This window comes from Rutidosis leptorrhynchoides, chromosome 2 (assembly GCF_046630445.1).
Source record: "Rutidosis leptorrhynchoides isolate AG116_Rl617_1_P2 chromosome 2, CSIRO_AGI_Rlap_v1, whole genome shotgun sequence".
Lineage (NCBI taxonomy): Eukaryota > Viridiplantae > Streptophyta > Magnoliopsida > Asterales > Asteraceae > Rutidosis > Rutidosis leptorrhynchoides.
Genome location: NC_092334.1, coordinates 17,130,582 through 17,146,742, shown reverse-complemented (window position 1 = coordinate 17,146,742; position 16,161 = coordinate 17,130,582). Strand labels below are relative to the sequence as shown.

General features: G+C 30.5%; 1 protein-coding gene across 1 annotated transcript in view; it reads right to left on the bottom strand.

Annotated features, from left to right (window-relative positions):
- Positions 1-16,161, bottom strand: part of LOC139887642 (uncharacterized) — a 59,179-nt gene that overhangs the window by 20,380 nt on the left and 22,638 nt on the right. Inside the window, exons 10-15 of the mRNA XM_071870713.1 lie at positions 14,234-14,410; positions 13,242-13,407; positions 13,059-13,148; positions 12,806-12,940; positions 12,047-12,050; positions 11,507-11,666 (exon numbers count right to left, since the gene is read on the bottom strand). Coding sequence (XP_071726814.1) covers positions 11,507-11,666; positions 12,047-12,050; positions 12,806-12,940; positions 13,059-13,148; positions 13,242-13,407; positions 14,234-14,410 — 732 coding nt within the window. The remainder of the gene's footprint in view (positions 1-11,506; positions 11,667-12,046; positions 12,051-12,805; positions 12,941-13,058; positions 13,149-13,241; positions 13,408-14,233; positions 14,411-16,161) is intronic.

Below are 16,161 nucleotides of genomic sequence, written 5' to 3'. Positions count from 1 at the left end.
CGTTCCATATTAATTGATTTCGTTGCGAGGTTTTGACCTCTATATGAGACGTTTTTCAAAGACTGCATTCATTTTTAAAAAAACCATAACCTTTATTTTTATCAATAAAGGTTTCAAAAGCATTACGTAGATTATCAAATAATGATAATCTAAAATATACTGTTTACACACGACCATTACATAATGGTTTACAATAGAAATATATTACATCGACATATGTTTCTTAAATGCAATTTTTACACAATATCATACAAACATGGACTCCAAATCTTGTCCTTATTTTAGTATGCAATAGCGGAAGCTCTTAGTATTCACCTGAGAATAAACATGCTTTAAACGTCAACAAAAATGTTGGTGAGTTATAGGTTTAACCTATATATATATATATATATATCAAATCGTAACAATAGACCACAAGATTTCATATTTCAATACACATCCCATACATAGAGAAAAAAATCATTCATATGGTGAACACCTGGTAACCAACATTAACAAGATGCATATATAAGAATATCCCCATCATTCCGGGACACCCTTCGGATATGATATAAATTTCGAAGTACTAAAGCATCCGGTACTTTGGATGGGGTTTGTTAGGCCCAATAGATCTATCTTTAGGATTCGCGTCAATTAGGGTGTCTGTTCCCTAATTCTTAGATTACCAGACTTAATAAAAAGGGTCATATTCGATTTCGATAATTCAACCATAGAATGTAGTTTCACGTACTTGTGTCTATTTTTTAAATCATTTATAAAACCTGCATGTATTCTCATCCCAAAAATATTAGATTTTAAAAGTGAGACTATAACTCACTTTCACAGATTTTTACTTCGTCGGGAAGTAAGACTTGGCCACTGGTCGATTCACGAACCTATAACAAATATGTACATATATATCAAAGTATATCCAAAATATATTTACAACACTTTTAATACATTTTGATGTTTTAAGTTTATTAAGTCAGCTGTCCTCGTTAGTAACCTACAACTAGTTGTCCAACGTTAGATGTATAGAAAAAAATTGATATATATTATCTTGAATCAATCCACGACCCAGTGTATACACGTCTCAGGCTAGATCACAACTCAAAGTATATATATATTTGGAATTTACCTTAACCCTGTATAGCTAACTCCCACATTACTGCATATAGAGTGTATATGGTTGTTCCAAATAATATATACACATGGTTCGATATGATATGTCATAACATTTGTATACGTGTCTATGGTATCCCAAGATTACATAATATATTAGAATACATGTATGATACAATATAAGTTAGCTAGGATATGATTAATATAGATTTGTTACCAATTTTCACGTTGCTACAACAAGAAAAATTATCCAATCTTGTTTTACCCATAACTTCTTCATTTTAAATCCGTTTTGAGTGAATCAAATTGCTATGGTTTCATATTGAACTCTATTTTATGAATCTAAACAGAAAAAGTATAGGTTTATATTCGGAAATATAAGTTACAAGTCATTTTTGTAAAGGTAGTCATTTCAGTCGAAAGAACGACGTCTAGATGACCATTTTAGAAAACATACTTCCACTTTGAGTTTAATCATGATTTTTGGATATAGTTTCATGTTCATAAGAAAAATCATTTTCCCAGAAGAACAACTTTTAAATCAAAGTTTATCAAAGTTTTTAATTAACTAACCCAAAACAGCCCGCGGTGTTACTACGACGGCGTATGTCCGGTTTTACAGTGTTCTTCGTGTTTTCAGGTTTTAAATCATTAAGTTAGCATATAATATAGATATAGAACATGTGTTTAGTTGATTTTAAAAGTCATGTTAGAAGGATTAACTTTTGTTTGCGAACAAGTTTAGAATTAACTAAACTATGTTCTAGTGATTACAAGTTTAAACCTTCGAATAAGATAGCTTTATATGTATGAATCGAATGATGTTATGAACATCATTACTACCTCAAGTTTTCTGGATAAAGCTAATGGAAATGAGAAAAATGGATCTAGCTTCAAAGGATCCTTGGATGGCTTGAAAGTTCTTGAAGCAGAATCATGACACGAAAACAAGTTCAAGTAAGATTTCCACTCGAAATAAGATTGTTATAGTTATAGAAAATGAATCAAAGTTTGAATATGAGTATTACCTTGTATTAGAAAGATATATTACTGTAAATAAGAAATATTTCTTGAGGTTGGATGATCACTCTACAAGATTGGAAGTAAGCTAGCAAACTTGGAAGTATTCTTGATTTTATGAAACTAGAACTTGTAGAATTTATGAAGAACACTTAGAACTTGAAGATAGAACTTGAGAGAGATCAATTAGATGAAGAAAATTGAAGAATGAAAGTGTTTGTAGGTGTTTTTGTTCGTTGGTGTATGGATTAGATATATAGGATATGTAATTTTGTTTTCATGTAAATAAGTCATGAATGATTACTCATATTTTTGTAATTTTATGAGATATTTCATGCTAGTTGCCAAATGATGGTTCCCACATGTATTAGGTGACTCACATTGTCATAGCCCATCCTAATCCATCCGGACGAAGTCCATATCGATTATAAACGATTCACAACAGTTGATTACATCGCGAGGTACTTGACCTCTATATGATACATTTTACAAACATTGCATTAGTTTTTGAAAAGACAATCTTTCGTTACATCGAAAGTTGATGACATGCATACCATTTTATAATATATCTAACTATAATTGACTTAATAATAATCTTGATGAACTCAACGACTTGAATGCAACGTCTTTTGAAATATGTCATGAATGACTCCAAGTAATATCTTTAAAATGAGCAATTGCACAACGGAAGATTTCTTTCGTACCTGAGAATAAACATGCTTTCAAGTGTCAACCAAAAGGTTGGTGAGTTCATTAGTTATACATAAATAATCATTTCCATCATTTTAATAGACCACAAGATTTTCATTTTTCAGTTCTCATAAATATACGTCCCATGCATAGAGACAAAATATCATTCATATGGATTGAACACCTGGTAACCGACATTCACAATATACATATAAGAATATCCCCATCATTCTGGGATCCTCCTTCGGACATGATATAAATTTCGAAGTACAAAAGCATCAGGTACTTTGGATGGGGCTTGTTGGGCCCGATAGATCTATCTTTAGGATTCGCGTCAATTAGTAGATCGGTTTACTAATTCTTAGGCTACCAAGCAAAAGGGGCATATTCGGCTTCGATCATTCACCCATATAATGTAGTTTTAATTACTTGTGTCTATTTCGTAAAACATTTATAAAAATTGCGCATGTATTCTCAGCCCAAAAATATAAAGGGTAAAAAGGCAAATGAAACTCACCATACTGTATTTTGTAGTAAAAATACATATGACAACATTGAACAACTGAACAATGCAGGGTTGGCCTTGGATTCACGAACCTATATTATTCATATATATATTAACACATATAATGGTAATCGAACAAATTCGTATATTATTAGTGATATACTTTTTATATTAATAAATTTTATGTTTCATTACTTAATTAACTATATTTAGTTTATGTACTTAAATAAATACTTAATATTTATCATAAAAATATTAATATAGTTATGTTATATGTATTAATTATATTTTTAGATAACTATTGTTTATTTGATAAAATATAAATAATAAAAAGTTGTATTATAGTAATGATAATAATAATATTAGTAATTCATTAAATTGTAACTTAATTGTAATCTTAATCAATTTCATAATAATATTTGTAGCTATAATATTTATATTTGTAATCATAATAATAATAATAATAATAATAATAATAATAATAATAATAATAATAATTTTAATAATAATAATAATAATGATAGTAATATTAATAATAATAAAATAATAATATTAATAATGATACCAAAATAATCATAATTATAGTATTTATCATGATTATATGTTATCTTATACTTATTTCCATTTTCATCATTTTTACCATTAGCATTTAAATTATGTCAACTTAATTAATCATCTTTTATCATTTAATCATAACCATGATATTAATAATTATATTAATAACAATAACTAATAATAAAAAAAAAAAAAAAATACTACCTTAAAGTAGCAAGTGTTTAAAAAAAACAAATGCCCCAGCCCAGATTCGATCCTGCGACCCTCCGCTAGCATGACATCACACCAAACCATTCTATCCAGCTCGTTTATCTGATTATAAGGCCATACCCATTTTATTTAACCCGTCACCCACTCTATTAACTGGCCCAAATTTACTTCAGCCCACAGTAGCTTCATAAGCCCAACTAGAAAAGAATATATATATTACTGTCCAATCTTGAAACCGAAGCCCAACATATCTAAATAGAACCCACGTAAGGTTTCCTGTCGATTGGGAAAGACAAACGCAAGAAAAGATCAAAAAGGAAAACGCGTTTGTTACTTTAATCATCACTTATCCATTATCATTATCATTTAACCATATATCACTGTTATCATCTATCGTCTCCCTCATTCTCATCATCATTCCCATCTTCATAAAAAAATAATAATGAAAAGATACTGCAGTAGTAGCGAAAGAAAATAGCAGTAGCAGGTTTTGAAGATTGGAAGAAGAAGAAGAAGCTGAAAAGTGCAATAGGTACTATTCTTCGTCAACATAAAATCATATTCTTCATTCAAACCCTAACAAAACCATTGATTAATAATTGTAGTTGAAAGAGGTCTACGGTGGTGGTGAGTATGCGGTGATCGAACCAGAAAAACAGAAATAAAAGAGTTAGGAGAGAGATATATATATATGTGGGTGGTTTGGTGGACGTCTTGTTTGGTGTTCGACAAAGACAGACCCAGAAACAGAAGCATATATTAAAGCTCCAAATGATGATTTTTGATGGTGTGATTACGGCGAGAATAAAGGTATAACATCAGTAGGGATCGAGCTGTTTTAAAGGATGGTTTTAGATTGTTGGTTTTAGAATTCTAAAGGTAACAATAGCAAGTTTTGGTGTTTGGTTTATTTTCATTCTTGCAGCCAGAATAGTAGTAGAATCAAGTGGAGGTTTGAGATGATAGTAGTCTCAAAGTGATGTTTGGTTTGGTCTTTGCTCGGTAGGAGATAGGAACAGAAGCACAACAAGGCTTCAATGTGGTGGTTCATTATGGTGTTTGAAAATGAAAGTGGTGTTCTTGTGTGGGTTTCAATGGGTGTAGGTGTTTATGGTGTTCGTGACCGAAGAAAGTAAACGTTCAGAGACATTGGATGGGTTTTATGTTGTAAGTGGGAATTGAATTTATGAGTTTGTATTTGGTTTGTCATTGTTATTGTCATTTTAGTGATGATGAATTGGATTGGTTTTCAAAGAATGGAGAAAAGAGAAGATGAAAGAAATTGAAAAGCATGATAAGGAAGATAGTTCACGTTGGCTAGTGACCATGAAGAGTGAAAGGAGTTGAAGGTCAAGTATCTAAAACAATTTGCTTAAACTCTCATCCATCGACCTCAAATTACAAGAAGGGAAAAAAAATAAAGTTGATATTGATTGCTAACGAATTTTGTTTTCATTGTGAATTGATCGACAGAGTTGCTATCAGGGAGAAAAAGAAAAAAAAAATAGATAGATATGGGTAACGAATTTTGTCATATGTCTGTGTAATCTTCTCCTTTAATTGAAAAAGAAAAAAGGTTGAAAGTGAAGTGTAGCAAAGCAATTTCAATTTTGTATCTGGTATCTATAATTCGTAATATTCATAATTACTAACTATAAATACATTAATAATATCAATAATACAACTTAGTAATAATATTACTGATAATAATAATATTATTGATAAAGATACTAAAAATAATATTAAGTTCAATAACATTTAATAATAATGATAACTATGATAATAAAGATGATTTTTAATGATAATAGTTATAATAATTATAAAGGTAATAATAATAACAATGTAACAATTTACATTTATCAAACTTTATATCTATATATTATAATCTTAATAGTATTAATAATACTGATATTATTATTTATTTTAATGAAAGTAATAATAATATTACTATAACAACTATATTCTTAACTTGTAATTACATTTAATCTATTAATATTACATATTATTAATTTTGTAATATTTAATAATTATACTATATAACATATTTTAATATTTATATATTTAATATATGTTACAATGTACCTATCAATTATGTTTAGGAAAATTTATATATTCATAATTATTTACAGCAATTGTTCGTGAATCGTCGGGAATAGTCAAAGGTCAAATGATTACATGAATATAGTTTTCAAAGTTTTTGAGACTTAACATTACATATTTTGCTTATCGTGTCGGGACATATAAAAATTAAAGTTTAAATTTGGTCGAAAATTTCCGGGTCATCACACACATGGGCTGCTAAGAGCTGATCATTGGAGTGTATATACCAATAGTACATACATCTAAAAGCTGTGTATTGTACGAGTATGAATACGGGTGCATACGAGTAGAATTATTGATGAAACTGAACGAGGATGTAATTGTAAGCATTTTTGTTAACTAGAAGTATTTTGATAAGTGTCTTGAAGTCTTTCAAAAGTGTTTGAATACATATTAAAACACTACATGTATATACATTTTAACTGAGTCGTTAAGTCATCGTTAGTCGTTACATGTAAGTGTTGTTTTGAAACCTTTAGGTTAACGATCTTGTTAAATATTGTTAACCCATTATTTATTAAATCAAATGAGATGTTAAATTATTACATTATCATGATATCATTATGTATTAATATATCTTAATATGATGTATTATATCTCAAATGGATTTGAGGAGGTGGAACGTGTGAATGGATAACAAGTGGGCTAGCCGTCATAGTTTTCAATTTTGCTTCTTCCTTGATTATTCTAATAGATTCTAGACTTGACTATTCTAATACATTCTAGACTTTATTATCCTAGATTATTCTAGACTAGAGTTGATTAACTTAATGGACAAGGTTAATCAACTATAAATAGGGATGTAATAGGATGAATGTAATAAGAGTTTTTCAATAATTGGAGAAGGATTTCCAATAAGTTTTTGTTCTTAAATTTTACTATTCTGTCTTCATAATCTGGTACCAAATTTCTTCACGAGGTACATCTATGAATGCACACTGTCAACGTACAGCATAATGGTGTGCTACTCCTATCCGGTCTGAGCAGTTAAAATACTCCATAGTATGTTTTAAACATAATACAAACTAAATGCACAAGGTACAACTTCTGAATTCATGGATGGAAAGTGGGTTGAGTGAGTTAAAACCAACTGGGTCACACCAACTGATCTGGCAATGCTTTTCCATATGGTAGAATTACCAACGCACAAGGTATAACATGCTGTTGACTCTTAATTCTATCTAGTATAACGAGAAAAACAACATGCTTTTGGACCAGGTGTCTTAATACAACTATCAATATCCACAGACACAAAATGGTGTAAGAAGGTGAAGAGCCCAATAGTGTACAACTAGAAAACATGACATATAGGCCTAAGTCTCTTGCAATATATATATATATATATATATATATATATATATATATATATATATATATATATATATATATATATATATATATATATATATATATATATATATATATATATATATATATATAGTGGTAGGATCAAGAGGGAAGTAACCAATCGGGGGGAAGCGGGGGGAAGCAAAAACTTTTTTTTTTCGTTTTTTGAAAAAACTTTGTTCACGAACATTATAGATGGGATGAAAATATGAACATTTAGTAGAGACACTTTGTGATAAATGTTTTTATTTTGGCGGAAAAACGCTCGAAGAAGTAATATATAACAATTATCGTGTTTTTCGAGCGTATATTGAGGTTTTAGATATTAGGGTTTGGATATTAGGGTTTAGATATTAGGGTTTATAGGGTTTAGATATTAGGGTTTAGAAATTTAGGGTTTAGGGTTTAGATGTAGGATTTAGATTGAGTTTTTAACACGAACGGTTTAGAGTTTAGGGTTTAGGGTTTAGGGTTTGGTGTTTTGGGTTTATGGAATAAAACCAAAACACCAAACCCTAAACCCTAAACTCTAAATCGGGCTAAATTTTACTTCACAAAACATGGAAAAAAAAACGTTAACATTCTTCACGAATAATATTATCTTGAATGTTATTTTTGTCGATCGTTTTCCCGCCAAAATAATAACATTCATGTGATGACCCGGAAATTTCTGACCAAATTTAAACTTAATCTTTGTATGATTAACATTTTCGACACGATAAGCAAAGTCTGTAAAACTGAATCTCAAAATTTTTGAACTACTTTTATATATTTAAATACCATTCGGTTGTTTTCGACGATTCGCGAACAATTATATGTAAATAGATACATATATACTATAACTTGAAAAGGTAACAATGTATTAATTGTTTGATTCCGTACATTAAACTTATTGGTTTAAATATCTATTTGAATATATATGATAAGTTGAAATATTTATTATTAAAATTTATTTATAAATAACTTCCAATGTGTATTTAAAAACTGATTTATGTATATTAAAAAGATATATACATATATATAATTTCAAGTTATTTAGTAAACGATAGTAACATTCGTTTATTGATTCGATTGATATTTAGATAAGTTAACTAAAGCGTTTAAGATGAACCAGTAAAACACTAATTTGCTACAGTATTTTCAAATTGCTACAGTACCCAAAATGCTACAGTGTTTTCGAAAATCACTATTTGCTATTTTAAAATGTATTTTAACAAATAGCGAGACGATGATTTATAGAAGTAAATGACCAAAACACTCAAATGTATAAGTTATATTTCGAGTGATATAATTTAGGGATAATTTAAGGCTATATTTTGACTAAGGTACGTGTCCCAAAATGTAATGTACAAGTTTTCTCAGCGTACAAAAGGACATTCGAAAAACCGGAACCGGGACATAAGTCGAGTGATGACGTACGACATATCGGAACAAAAATTACAAGTCAACTATGCACGTGAATTTAATATAATATATAATTAATTATATAAATTATATATATTATATATTAATATAAAAATTATGTCGACAAACGTTTGGACAAAAGCTTTGTGAGCTGGAAAAGGACCTCATGCGATCGCATGGGAATCCTTCTACCAAGCCATGCGATCGCATGGCAGTGGATTTCAGGCCAAGTGCTATAAATTCGATCGAATTCTGTTTTTTGTTTGCTCATTCACTTCTCTCTTATATTCCTCCGTATAAATATATTATTATTATTATTATTATTATTATTATTATTATTATTATTATTATTATTATTATTATTATTATTATTATTTATCTTAATATTATTATTAGTAATATTAGTATTAGACATAAAATACTACAACGAGGTCATGAGAGTGTCACTTTCAAAATGAGTTTTGAACGGGTTAGAGCTAAGGAAACTATGGGTTATTGCCAAGGAGGTTATGGGTAATGTTCAAGGGTATTGTTCTCAAGTCAAACCTAGTGTTTATCATCTCTGTTGCGTCTACGTACTTTTCTAAAATATTAAATCACAATATTGATACGTTGAGATCTACGGTTATTTGGTAATCCGAGTTTCGGTCACATTTTGGTGAACGACTTTATATGCTGCTAAGGTGAGTTTCATATGATCCCTTTTACTCCCTACATTTTTGGGCTGAGAATACATGCAAATGCTTTATTAACCGATATACAATATTTATATGCGTGAGTTTCATTTGCTTCCTTTTTAATTGCTTTTGCAATCTATATTTTTGGGCTGAGAATACATGCACTTTATTTTAAAAATGGATACAAGTACACACTAAATTCTACACCGAGTTTGAACCGAAAATCCCTTAGCTTTGGTAACTAGTAACTGCCAGTTATAAGAACTGGTGGGCGCGAGTAGTAGTATATGGATCCATAGGGCTTGATATCCCCGTCCGAGCTAGAGCACTAGCCTTTTAACGGACGTATGCTATTTGAGAAGCGTATACGTTGGTTTGCGTGTATTATTAAGATGATTATACAAAGGGTACAAATTATATATACGTTAAGTTTAGTTACCAGGGTGCTCAATTTCGTAGAATATTTTGATAAATGTTTCTGGATGAAACAACTGAAATCTTGTGATCCATCTTTATATACAGATTATGCGAAACATACAAACTATGAACTCACCAACCTTTGTGTTGACACTTGTTAGCATGTTTATTCTCAGGTTCCCTAGAAGTCTTCCACTGTTTGCTTATATGATAGACAAGCTATGTGCATGGAGTCTTATATGACATATTTTTCAAGAAAACGTTGCATTCACCAATTCATCGTCATGTACCTTATTTTGACTGCATTGTCAACGGAAGTACTATTGTAAACTATTATACACGGTGATTGTCTATATGTAGAAATCATCAGATGTCGAAAACCTTTGATTTAAATATTCATTTATGGTGTGCCTTTTCAAAAGAATGCAATGTTTACAAAACGTATCATATAGAGGTCAAATACCTCGCAATGAAATCAATGAATGACGTGTTCGTCCATATGGATTTGGAGCGATCGTCACAATTCATCACGAAGTGTCTTTTCTAAATGTTCTTATTTTCATCCAATCTATAATGTTCGTGAACAAAGTTTTTTCAAAAAACAAAAAAAAAAAAACTTTGCCTATATAGGGGCAGGATCAATGGGGAAGCGGGGGGAAGCAAATTTTTTTTTTTTTCGTTTTTTCAAAAAACTTTGTTCACGAACATTATATATTGGATAAAAATATGAACATTTAGAAAAGACACTTCGTGATGAATGTTATTATTTTGGCAGGAAAACGATCGACAAAAATAACATTCAAGATGATATTGTTCGTGAAGAATGTTAACGTTTTTTTTTTTCATGTTTTGTGAAGTAAAATTTAGCCCGATTTAGAGTTTAGGGTTTAGGGTTTAGGGTTTGGTGTTTTGGGTTTATGGAATAAACCCAAAACACCAAACCCTTAACCCTAAACCCTAAATCCTAAACTCTAAACCGTTCGTGTTAAAAACTCAATCTAAATCCTAAATCTAAACCCTAAACCCTAAATTTCTAAACCCTAATATCTAAACCCTATAAACCCTAATATCTAAACCCTAATAACTAAAACCTCAACATACGCTCGAAAAACACGATAATTGTTATATATTACTTATTCGAGCGTTTTCCCGCCAAAATAAAAACATTTATCCCAAAGTGTCTGTATCAAATGTTCATATTTTCATCCAATCTATAATGTTCGTGAACAAAATTTTTTTAAAAAACGAAAAAAAAAAAATTTGCTTCCCCCCGATTAGTTACTACCCTCTTGATCCTACCACTATATATATATATATATATATATATATATATATATATATATATATATATATATATATACTAAAAGTTTTTCAGGTCAGCGTTACTCGACCGGTCGACCCTAGTGAAACTACACGTTTTGAGTTTTGACTTGTTACCCAATGCGTATATCTACTAGCATATTAAGAAAAAGAAACTTACCCATCTTATTGTCACCTTTTCCTCCGGAGACCTCTTTGACTCAATGGGTCGACGACCTGTGAGAATTTCAATAAGTAGAACCCCAAAAGAGTAAACGTCACTCTTCGGTGTGAGTTGGTATGTTCTCATATACTCGGGGTCAAGGTAACCAACTGTTCCCCTTTGGTCGCAACATGTGTTTTATCAGTGGGCAAATAGCCCAAAAAGATAACGTAAGTTACCAAATTTCCCAATAAAGGTAACATCGATAATTTTGTGCTCAAAAAGGATTACAAACTCAAAATTGATGCAATTAAGGGATTGAGTTACCTTTTAAGAAGGTAACCGGTAAAGATGCTTAGGTGGACTGCTTAGGTGGAATTTGTTATAGTAAAATTAATAAAATTTATTTTTATATTTTAGAGGTGGACATATTATACCATTTAACTATACGTAAATACTTGTAATATTAATTCTTCATCCAAGAATGAAGAACAGAGAATCCAAAGTACGACTTACGTACCCATCGGCATAAAAAACAAATACCCCAACTTTGAAAGCTTCACTAACTGCCATTTAATTTCTAAATCAAAATACCCCAACTTTGAAAGCTTCACATATTTGTGCTGGTAGAAATATCCCAACTTTATAGTAATCGGAACTTTAACATCTGTCTCCTTTTCAAACTTTGATCAAACGAAGAGGACGAACTTCAGATCTGGAATTCAAACAACAGACGAACGTTCGCCGGAGAAGACGAACGTTCACCGGAGGTCATTCAGTCTCTTAATTCGTGCGATTTATGGGTTTCTTGCTTCTTGTCGTTCCGAAAAAAAAAGAAGACGACGAACATCAGATTTGGATATGAATTTGTTTTTTGCTTCTTTCCATTTCTAATTTATTTTTTGGTTCTTAAAATTGTTGCGATATGAATTTGTTTGTAGATTTTGTCTTGTAGAAAACCATGTGTTAGAAGATTAGATAAAAATAAATAAAATGAATTTCCGTAGTGATCGTAGTCTTATTGTAGTAATGCATCCCGTGAAATTAGATGAAGATGCGTCTTGTTATTTTTAATCTCTGAATTATAAAAATAAAATTAGTGTTTATAACTTTTGGGGATGAAGATGAAGAAGAAATAAAAAATTAATTAAATGAATTGTTTGGTATTACCACATTGGACTCAACCTGATGACTCATCAACAATTTAAGTTTATAGGTTAAAACTCTTTTAATAGCATCAATTTTAAGTTTATAGTCTTTTTTGGGCATAAAATTATTCATATTATCTTTATTGAAAAATTTTGTAACTTACATTACCTTTTTGGGCTATTTGCCCTTTATCAGTTTCTGCATCACCAAGTCTTGCAAATCCAAAATCGGCCACTTTTGCTCTCAGTCTCTCGGTTAGAAGAATATTCGATGACTTCACGTCGCGGTGGATTATTTGCTTTTCTGATTAAACTCAAAAAAATGAGAACTGAAAGTCTTTGAAAGTTTTTATTTGTTTAAAGTTATGATGTGATTTTTGGAAATGGAGAACATAAACATTATAACCAAGGTTATGCATTACCTGCATATAGATGGAGATACGTTAAGCCATGAGCAATATCGATGCATATTTCAAGTCGTTGACTGAAGTCAAGAAAACTTCCATGAACACCTGAAATAGGGAACAACTAAAATTGATACTTCTGCTAATTTAATGGGTTAAAATGGTAAATCGGGGGACTGGCAAACTTGTAATAAATCTTACCATCCAAATGTTCTCTAAGTGTACCATTAGGAACATATTCTGTAATAATAAGTTGCTCATTTCCTTCATCGACGTAGCCAAGAAGTTTCACAAGATTCACATGATCAATTTTCTTAAGTAGTTCAACCTCACTTTTAAATTCACTTCGTAAAGCATCAAAATGTTCCTATATGGTTGATATGACACATTTAAATCTGAGAAAACAATGGTACTTTGAAGGAAATATAACAAAGGTATGGCAGCCAAAACTAATTAATTTTATTCTATTCTTCATACTATCTAACAAAAGCGTCCCACATATTCATTTTATCTCGCATAATAACAGGGTTACATTTCGACTATGCGATTACCAGTCAGTTTCTTTGGCCGACAAAACTTGTACACTGATAAAGTTTGTAACAGGGTTATATATAGTTGCATAAACACGTGCATTCGTCCAAATCACAATTTAAATGGTTTTTTTACATGATGATGTACTTCCATAACGAACTTTATCAGTGTACACACTACCATAATAGTTTATCTTCTTACTTCGAATTTAACTAATTTTTGGGGGGCATGCACGTGTATATAGAACTTATATTTTAGATCCCCAACAAGTTCTGATTCCAGGAGATCATGATAAGTTCCAAATTGGGTTCTCTTTAAGAAGTCCAAAGGTAAATAGCTAAAAAGGTAACAAGTCTTGTGGTTTAAATGAGTCATGCAGCCTCCTAAATTGTGTTAATATAGCCAACGAGACTAAAACCATAACATTAACTGAATAATACAACTGTTTATAGAAAACTTGGACTAGAAGTGTGTTCAGGGTCAATCATACCCACCCTGTTTACCGGAACAAAAAACTACCATTTTCACCTGCCACCCGACCCGCAAGACACATCCATCTTACCACCTCTGACACTTATCAACTGGTGGAACTTTAACTACGATTATAAAAGAAGAGAAAATGCAGAAAGAAATCCCTTTTTACACTATAACTATCATATTACCTTCTTTGCTCGTTCTATGGCAACAACCTGACCGTCAGGTAGCTGACCTTTGTAGATGGTTCCAAACCCTCCTTCACCTAGCCTTAGTGACGGTCTAAAATACTGGGTAGCTCTTGCCACCTGGTTCATGGTCAAATGAACAGATCCGATTCTATCAAAAAGTGCGCTTGATGTGACCTGAACTGTTTTATTGCCATGAGATGATTTGGAGATCCGATTCTATCAAAAAGTGCGTCTACGTACTTTTCTGCAATATTGAATCACAATATTGATACGTGAGCATTCATATCTTATCTTTTATATATTAATAGTGTATCCCTTACTAGTGCTCGAGTATATATGATTATGCATGTTTGTATGCTTAGTTTCGTCGTTAAATAGTTTATGATAAATCACGAATTTGATACATATGCTACTGAGATAAGGTATATGATATGCATGTCGTTGAAAAGCTAAAGAAAAATTAATAACTTTTCATTTATAAATCGTGTGGGTTCGATGAACGGATTAAAAGATATGGTCAACTGAATTATTATTAATTTTAATATTATTATTAAAACGATTATTAAAATTGTTATCAGTTGATGTTATTACTAAAATTATCTTTATTACTAAAAATTAATATTTTTATTGAAACTATCATTTTATTATTTGTATCATTATTATTATTATCAATATTATTTTATCAAATAAATATGCGTACAAAGATATTTTTACCACACGTAATATAATTACATTAATAATACATACCACTATATTTTTATGATATTAAGTGAATTTTATAAATTTTATTACTTGAGATATATAAAAGTATATTTTTATCATATATGAATTTAAATATAAATTTTTATTTATTAATAAATGACTTGTATTATTTAGTATAATAAGATCTGATAAATATATTTAAATATATAAAACGACTATATATAAGTTATATAATAAACATGTATAGATTTTGGAAGTCAATTTTGGGTCAAGTTGACTTTTGTTGACTTTTGCATGTCGGTCTCGAGCATTAGGATTGTGATACACTACGACTTGACCCAGATTGTTAGACAGATATTGACCAACATATAAATATATATACTTAATATAGGTCCGTGAATCCGAGACAAACCCTGCACTTGTTCAGTGCCGTCATATACATAATTGCTACGAAATACAGTATTGTGAGTTTCATTACTCCCTTTTTATATATATTTTTGGGCTGAGAATACATGCACTGTTTTGTAACTGTTTTACGAAATGGACACAAGTACTAAAAACATATTCTACATTGAGTTGTACCACTTTGCATATTTTTCCCTAATAGCTTGGTAACTACCATTTACATGCGGTATTGTAAACGCGAATCCTATTGATAGATCTATCGGGCCTGACAACCCCAACCGGACTGGACGACCAGTATTCAACGGTTGCACAGTACTTCGTTTCAGTGACTACACTTGGTATAGTGTAGTGAGATTTCATAATAAAGGGAATATGCGACGTTGATTAAATGTTAAGTATGGTTACCAAGTGCTCAACCACTTAGAATATTTTTATTAAAACGTTTATGTATATGAAATCTTGTGGTCTATTACTATTACGAGAATGGTTGATTATGATAAACTAATGAACTCACCAACCTTTTGGTTGACACTTTAAAGCATGTTTATGCTCAGGTATTAAAGAAATCTTCCGCTGTGCACTAGCTCATTTTAAGGATATTACTTGGAGTCATTCATGACATACTTTGAAAGACGTTGCATTCGAGTCATTGAGTTCATCAAGATTAATATTAAGTCAATTATAGTTGGATGTAATATAAAATGGTATGCTTGCCGTCAATTTTAGATGTAAAGAAAGTTTGTCTTTTAAAAACGAATGCAATGTTTATAAAACGTATCATATAGAGGTCAAATACCTCGTGATGTAATCAACTATTG